This window comes from Paroedura picta, chromosome 1, assembly GCF_049243985.1.
Source record: "Paroedura picta isolate Pp20150507F chromosome 1, Ppicta_v3.0, whole genome shotgun sequence".
Taxonomy (NCBI): domain Eukaryota; kingdom Metazoa; phylum Chordata; class Lepidosauria; order Squamata; family Gekkonidae; genus Paroedura; species Paroedura picta.
This window is the reverse complement of record NC_135369.1, coordinates 107656690-107665116: the sequence shown is the minus strand read 5'-3', so window position 1 is coordinate 107665116 and position 8427 is coordinate 107656690. Positions and strand designations below refer to the sequence as shown.

Genomic DNA, 8427 nt, shown 5'->3' with positions numbered 1-8427 from the left:
GAGGACCACAGGTCGACTATCCCTGCCCTAGGCCACTGTGGCACAACTAAGCATTCTGCCAGTGCTTCAAAGACTGCTTGGCTCAGATCCTTCACTGGCAATGGTTATTTGTCAGCTCATCAAATGCCACTTCCCTCAGAGGGGCCAGTGAGTGGGTGAGAGATCCTGTTGGTATTTGTGGGCTTTTCAGGCTGTGTGGCATGGTCTGGTAGATTTAGTCCCTGACACTTTGCCATTAATTGTGGCTGGTATCTTCAGAGGTAGAACATGGCAAGATGGGAATCTCTTAGTGCCATGAAAGCCTTCAAAAATTAACAAACGCCCGCTTTTGGTACTTCTGGTCCCAGCAGATGTGACACCGAGAGCTGGCTTTTAGTGCCACAGGATTTGCTCAGCTTAACTTGCTCCATAGAGCCTCTTGTGGCGCAGAGTGGTAAGGCAGCGATATGCTGTCTGAATCTGTCTGCCCATGAGGTTGGGAGTTCAATCCCAGCAGCCGGCTCGAGGTTGACTCAGCCTTCCATCCTTCCGAGGTCGGTAAAATGAGTACCCAGCTTGCTGGGGGGTAAACGGTCATGACTGGGGAAGGCACTGGCAAACCACCCCGTATTGAGTCTGCCAAGAAAACGCTAGAGGGCGTCACCCCAAGGGTCAGACATGACTCGGTGCTTGCACAGGGGATACCTTTACCTTTACCTTTAACTTGCTCCATGGTCATTTTCACTTTCCAGTTCATTCCTGAGTGGAGGTATCTCCCTCACACCATTATGAGTATATAAGGTATTGTTCAGGCCTGTGTACACAAATATCCCACTCATTCCAAAAGTGCCCTACTAACCTTCTACTAATACAGCCTCACTTCAACATTAATCAGGCAGTTGTAATTTGAATCAATTGTCACTTACCACCCACCGTTAATGGCAGCTCATGTAAGATTTTGGGAAGCATCTTGGGCTGTTGCAGTAGTGGAACATGGAAAACACATTACACAGGTAAAAATGCTTGTACCTGTGGAAACATCTAGTCTATAATCATGGCATGGAAAGTTTTATTTAAATGCAGCTATATTATTTATTTAGTTTGTCACTTGCTTTGGGAACTGCTGAAAAGCAAGTCAATTTTTTCAAAACATATTCTTGTATATGCTTGTATTACAAGTGTGGTGGTGGTGGTGGGGATTGGTTAACCCTCCTCCCTTAACCAGAATCAAATGGGGCTACAAGCCCTTTCAGGTGGACTCACCCGCTTATGTCTGTTTCTACGCGCACACTGTCAAATGAGTGAGAATTCTCATTTGAACCCCTCCCCTTTGGAGGACAAACAGTAGGCAGCATTAACACCCTGTCATCAACTTTCTCTAGGCACTGCCACATGCACTGCATTACAATTGGACTTGAAGTATTCTTTCCTGCGCATTACATTAGCAGTCAGTGATAAATAGGCCCCCAAATGGCATCACTCTCACACCTCCACAAGAACAGCCAAAAATCTGGCACCTTTCAGTCAGGAAACAATAAACCTTCTCATGATGTGGGGGGGTGTACATCTTCATGTACAACTTGCTTTCATGGGCTGTTATCATGTTTAGAACATTTCTTCAGTAGAGTTTATGTTGCTATAAAACATCAGGGTTAACACTATTGGTAGAGAAATCCCAATGAAATTGCATCTGCCTTTTTTTTTTTTTTTTGCAGTTCTCTTGCATGTATGAGTTGCCACACAGAAATGGTGTGTGACAATAGGGAGGAAATTAACTGGGAAGAGGTAATTTGCCATTTGATAGAACTGCCTACATAACTTTGGTTGCTGTTCAAGATTATTATTACTTGCTTTGCTGTTATGTAATATATATCTTTGAATTTTACAATATTTGTACAGGGATCACATTTACAGTCTCATCCTATGGGCTCACTGGTCTTTTTTGAGTCTGTGCTTCATGTTGCCACTCCCCTATCCTGTCCTCCTGTACCAGGTTTACAACTAAAGGCTTGGGGGCATGGAAAATGGCTTCCTGGTGTTGGTGGTAATGTTTTATAGGTTTTGTGTCTTTTTTGTGGTTGTGTAAAACTTTCAATTAAAAAATGGTTTAAAAAAAAAGAAAAGAAAATGTCTTCCTGTCCTCCCTCCACTCATTTAACAGACCTGGACCACATCATCTCAGATCACACTTTAATCTGAAGGTGCCTTTCATACCAAAAGCAATTTGGCATGTTGCACTAGGAGGACAAGAGGGAAGGGGATCAATTTAACAAATTAAGTCTGGTTAGGCATGCAAGTCAACTGCATCCTGCCCAAAGAGGCCTTGAATTACTGCACCAGTCCATCTTCCACTAGTGTCCTGGAGCAACGGCCCAACTCACAGTATTTACCTGGTACAACAGTTCTTACAGCAAATGACTATTCACCACTTTTGCAAAGAGCAGGACAGAGTCTCAGTTTGTTTTGGGGAAGTAAGACATCAAATGGCTTTTAAGCCTACTATCAAATGGCTTTTAAGCCTACTATCAGGTTTGCAACTAAAGGTTTGGGTCATGGAAAATGGCTTCCTGTCTTCCCCCCACTCATTTAACAGACCCGGACCACATAATCTCAGATCACACATATGTTGGCATGCCACTGAGCCACTGCCCCTCCTTGTGTTCTAGGCCTGTTTAGCCTAGAGAGGAGACGACTGAGAGGGGATCTGATAACCATCTTCAAGTATTTCAAAAGGTGCCATATGGAGGATGGAGCAGAATTGTTCTCTCTTGCCCCAGAGGGACAGACCAGAACCAATGGGATGAAATTAATTCAAAAGAAATTCCATCTAAACATCTGGAAGAAGTTCCTGACAGGGTGGTTTCTCAGTGGAACAGGCTTCCTTGGGAGGTGGTGGGTTCTCCATTTTTGGAAATTTTTAAACAGAGGCTAGATAGCCATCTGGCAGAGAGGCTGATTCTGTGAAGGCAAAGGGGTGGCAGGTTACAGTAGATGAGCGATTGGGATGTGAGTGTCCTGCATAGTGCAGGGGGTTGATGACTCATGAGGTCTTTTCCAACTCTATTATTCTATGATTCTAGGGGAGGAATATTGGCACAATACCTCTGTATCCAAAATTTTAGCATTGACTATAAGAAGGATCAGAACCATTCCCCTACTATTCACTATTGTTCGATAGTTGTTTTAAGCATTACTGAAATCTACCTGCAGATATCTGCCAGTCTGCTCATAGCAGCAATGGAGAGTACTGCATATTTAAACTCATTCCTCCCCTGTTGTTTTCTGCTTGTAAATCACACTCTCATCCTTATAAGACTTGTGGCAGTGTGGTATCTGTTTTATTCTCAAGAGCTGTTTTATTTTCAGTTTTCTTCTTTTAGCCTTGAATAGGCGAGCATGCACCCGAAAGCTTTGTTGGTCTTAAATATGCCATTGCAATCAAGCTTTGTTCCATTTACTCCTGTTTGTTATAATTCAAGCCTTTCAGTAATGCCTTTAAAACATTCAAGAAATGTGTTAGAACTGTACATCATTCTTTATTTCTTAAATGTATGTCACAATGGATAGCTTTAGAACAAGCTAACAGTACTATATGTAGTTCAGGCATATGCAACTGGTACAGTTCAGTAGTACATAACACTAAAAACAAATGTTCTGAAAACTGGGAGTTAAGTTACTAAAAATAAACAGTATGAACATTAAAAGTGGACTCTAAGTACCGACAGTTACATTGTGCATGTTAGGGTGAGTGAAAAGCCAGCAAATAAGTTATATATGATAATTCCACTCCAGGTTATGAGCACACACAAACACAAAGATCTTGAGAAACGTTTCCGGCTGGGGCTCCTCACCCCTGTCTATAAGAAACTTAACTCTGCCACACAGTCTTTCACAGTGCCAGCCCTAAAAAAGCTCCAAGCTGTACACAAGGCCACCCTAAGATGGAAATGATGTGCCTCCTTTCCACAGGGAGAAGGCCAGGTTCTGTCCCATAATTCACCAAGTTCTGGTGTATATATACCAGTATATATATATAAACTGAAAAAGTTAATTTTCACATTTTGGTTCTGTTTCAATGATGCAAGAATCACACAAAAATCTTACAACTGGTCTGTGTAAGATCAACACTGGATTTTCTTAAACATAATAGCTGTTTTGACATCTTAGAAAAAGAGAAGATTCTATGTAAAAAAAATTAAACTAAAATAATATTTCATGTTGTAGACACAACTCCTTACATACTTAGGGATTGGTGCAGCTAGAAAGCTGCAGTGTTCTTAACAATGGTAAACAAATACTGGATTAAAGTGCAACAGCATTTCTTTGACAGAACTCTTGCTCTGTGCCTCAGGAAAGCACCAGTTCTCAGTGGAGGTCGAGGAATTCTTTTCAGCATGGTCAGGTGTGCTTCTCTCGGAAGTCAGTGATAGCCTTCCACAGGGTGCATAAAATCCCACCTCTGTAACAGAAAGTCACAGTAGATTTTTTACTTAAAACCAACAGATTTGGGACATTTTCCAAGTAATAGCTTGACAATAGCATGACAACACAATTCCTAAGGGATATTAAAATTTCATTGTAGTCTAGAGTGAGTCACTTGTGAATAGGGTTGCGTGCTTCAGCGAGCACCGAAGCCCGAGATGGTCAGCACCCTTCCCCTCCCCCTCCCACTGCGGTGCTGGCCACTTCGGGCTTTGATGCTCGCTGAAGCGGCTGAGGGGCGCAACCCTACTTGTGAATATTTTAATGTAAGGAAAAAATATAGCTAAAATGACTAATGTTCTTATTCTTGACAATGCAGGGTTTAAATCTTAATTATCAATGAAGAATATGTAAAAATACCAACAGTTAAAACACTAATGTAGATTTCTCTGTATTAACCATTGTGTGAGGAATGAGAAGGAGTGGGAAAAGAAGCAACTAAGATGATTAGGGGAATTGGAGTACTTCCCATATGAGGAAAGACTGAAGAGTTTGGGACTTTTCAGTTTAGAAAAGTTACAACTGTTGGGAGGGGGATATGATAGGGGTTTGTAAAATTATGCAAGGGGTAGAGAGAGTTGATAAAGAAAATTTTCTTTTCCCTCTTTCAAAATATTAGAACTCAAGGGCATCCAATGAAGTAAAATGTGGAATTCATTGCCAGAGGATGGAATGATGGCCACAGAAATAAACAGCTTTAGAAGGGGGTTGGATAGATTCATGGAGGACATCTATCAAAGCCATGGTGATTGAGGAGAACCTCAATGTTCAGAGGCACTAAAACCCTCAATCACAGAGACAGGAGGCAACATCCGGGGTAGATCTTATCTTCTATGCTGTTGTGACTCTCCAGAGGAAATGATAGGCCTCTGTATGAAACGGGATGCTGGACTAGATGAATAATTGGTCTGATCCTGCAGGGTTTTTCTTATGTTTTTAAGCAAGCCAGAAATGTCTCCACTTTTATTTTAAGAGCAACACCTGAAGGGCCAGGGACTACAGCCTAAATAGCTTTGGTTAGCCCGATCTTGTCAGAGCTACACGGGGTTAGCCTTGCTAATACCTAGATGCGAGATCCACCAACAAAGACCCAAGTTGTTATGCAGAGGAAGGCAATAACAAACTACCTGTGCTCCTTTCTCGCCTTGAAAATTCCATGGTGGGAGTTGCTGTAGGCCGGAGTTTACTTGGTCCAACAAGATCAAGCATTTGGATGGGAGGCTAGGGAAGTCCAGGGTTGCCATGCAGATGTAAGCAACAGCAAACCACCTGTTTGTTTCTAGACTAGAAAATCCTGTAGGACCATCATATGTTGGCTGCAACTTGACAGCACTTTCCACGACCACCACCACCACCACCAACAACAACAACTTGGAGGGGCAGGGAAGGCAGGGAACAAAAGATTGTTCCCTGGTAATATATGTATCAAAGATGAAACAAACTAACCCCAAGACATTATTCATGTGCAGAATTTAATCAAGAACTTTATTTTCTCCTACTGACTTCCATCAGTTTTCTTCTATAAGTAATACAGTGGTTAGAGTGTCAAACTAAGATCAAGGAGACCTGGCTTTAAATTCCCACAGAGCAACAAAACTTGGTAGTCCCTGAGTCAATATAATCTCTCATCCGCTCTGGGGTCCTTGGAAACAGGACAGAATAAAAATGCACCACAAAAATAATATTACTGGTATTTTTTTCCAGTTAACCATGGGACAAATTATTCTATCTGTATTGAAGCCAACAGCAAATGAACAGGAAGGGATCAAGCAATGACTGATAATGATCAGACCTGTCAACTGGATGTTTTAGTAGAATGTTCTAAGAATGGATACAGCATAACAATGTTAGATTATACATAAGGAGACAGTTTCATGCAACCTTTGCCTGTATAAATCCTTTTTCTGTTCAAATACTCCATTAACCACAATATTGGTAACTATATTCACTGGTTTTACTTTAGCTTTCTTATGTTTTTTTAGAGGCTCTTGTGGCGCAGAGTGGTAAGGCAGCCATCTGAAAGCTTTGCCCATGAGGCTGGGAGTTCAATCCCAGCAGCCGGCTCAAGGTTGACTCAGCCTTCCATCCTTCCGAGGTCGGTAAAATGAGTACCCAGCTTGCTGCTGGGGGGTAAACGGTAATGACTGGGGAAGGCACTGGCAAACCACCCCATATTGAGTCTGCCATGAAAACGCTAGAGGGCGTCACCCCAAGGGTCAGACATGACTCGGTGCTTGCACAGGGGATACCTTTACCTTTACATGCTTTTTAGTGAGGGGGAAAGCACCATCTGTATAAGGTCTAATAAATAAGGATTTTGTATAGATCAATAAATGTAGAAGCATGGCATCATCAGACACATCATCTTGTAAATAAAAGCTCATGGTAATTATTATTTGAGCAATAAGACCTTTGGAAAAATTAGTACCATGTTATCTTTTTTAAAAAGGTAATATTACCTGAGCCTAAGGCATTTTAGATCATCTCGTGTAACGTAGCACAGAACGTCCATTAGTGTGTAGTCTTCTGCTAAAAACTAAAGCAAGAAGTTTACATTAAAAATTGTATTGGCTATTCCACCATTTTGGTATTTTCAAAGATTTTAAACATTCCTGATCCAATACTAATTTATTGGTATAAGAAATGCATATGTTTTACTGTATGGAAGGTATGGTATAAACATCTAAATAAATAAATAATGTTTTAAAATGTACATAGAATATAAGGGATTTTTCGAGTAAAGTAATGTGATTGCAGAAAAAATAAGCTTATATTCTTTTGGTTAGTAAATTCATGTGAGAAGGCAATATTATCAACAAATGAAGAATGCTTAAATTAACTAAAATAAACTGGCTGAAGGTTCCAATTATTTCTGCTGGATTACGACCATCAAAACAACATAGGGAAATCACACAGGATGATACAGCAATATCAAAAAAGCAAATTATGAGGCTCAGCAATCACATATATTCCAACAAAGTTGACTTCAAGTACACAAAAAGTATTTCAGTCTGTCATTTAATCTGGATGAAATAATGCATCTTCACAATATAAAGGAGAATATGATGAGAAATGTCTTCACTTTAATATCATCAAACAGAGTGAGTAAAAGAACAAGCACTCCCCAGTTTTCTAAGTCCTCCTCAGCTCAGTCATCAGTTAGACCATTTATGCACTGGGAACTTCACTGCCCCAGCTCCTGTGCAGGAGCACAAATTGGGGTGCACCAGGCCAAATGCTTCCCCATGTGGGTGCAGTAAGAGGAGGGGAAACCTGCCACATCTAAAACTCCAGCCTGCAGCCCGGCATGAAACCTCCCGTGCGTAAATGGTCTTACAGGAGACCACACAAGTTAAACTGAGCATATTTAGGCTCTTAGACAGCAAAAAAGGGTCGTTTATGGCCATAGCATGCTACAAAATACTTAATTCTTCCATAGCTACTCTTTCACACACATGCTCAGGGTGCCCTAGGTAATAAAACTGAGATAAGAACCAACTATAAACAAAGGGGCACCAGATATCCAATTTACTGAGAAGTTAATGATTATCTGAAAGACAGATAAACATTGGATGTTACTACCCAATGTAAAGCTATAATGCAATCATATGACAACCTTCACATAGAGGTTAACAGAATGGATTTTTGTGACTTCCAAAATTCACAGGCATAGAGGTATCATTGCATCAAAAAAAAACAAAACACAGATGTTATGATTTCTACTGATCCTTTTCATTTAACTATAATATCTAGTAAAAGTGATGTGATGGCCAATATATCAGACAGCTTAGATTTTGTGAGGGAGGGAGTAGGAAATACTTAGTGTAATAAGTGTTTTCAACTCCCTTCCTCACAAAATCTAAGTGTCTGATATATCAGCCATTTGAAATACTAGTATGTTCCTTCTGGGTAGCTCATCATGGCTGGCTCAAAAATACAAAAAATGGGTTTACAGTTTGGTCTGCA

The 8427-nt window shown here is 40.8% G+C and overlaps 1 protein-coding gene across 3 annotated transcripts in view; it reads right to left on the bottom strand.

Moving 5' to 3' along the window:
- Window positions 1-3495: 3495 nt before the first annotated feature.
- Window positions 3496-8427, bottom strand: part of MAP3K5 (mitogen-activated protein kinase kinase kinase 5) — a 149479-nt gene continuing 144547 nt past the window's right edge. For all 3 annotated transcript variants that reach the window (XM_077351694.1, XM_077351684.1, XM_077351705.1), the window contains exons 29-30: window positions 6921-6997; window positions 3496-4438 (exon numbers count right to left, since the gene is read on the bottom strand). In XM_077351694.1, the coding sequence (XP_077207809.1) occupies window positions 4378-4438; window positions 6921-6997 (138 nt within the window). In that variant the 3' untranslated portion in view covers window positions 3496-4377. The remainder of the gene's footprint in view (window positions 4439-6920; window positions 6998-8427) is intronic.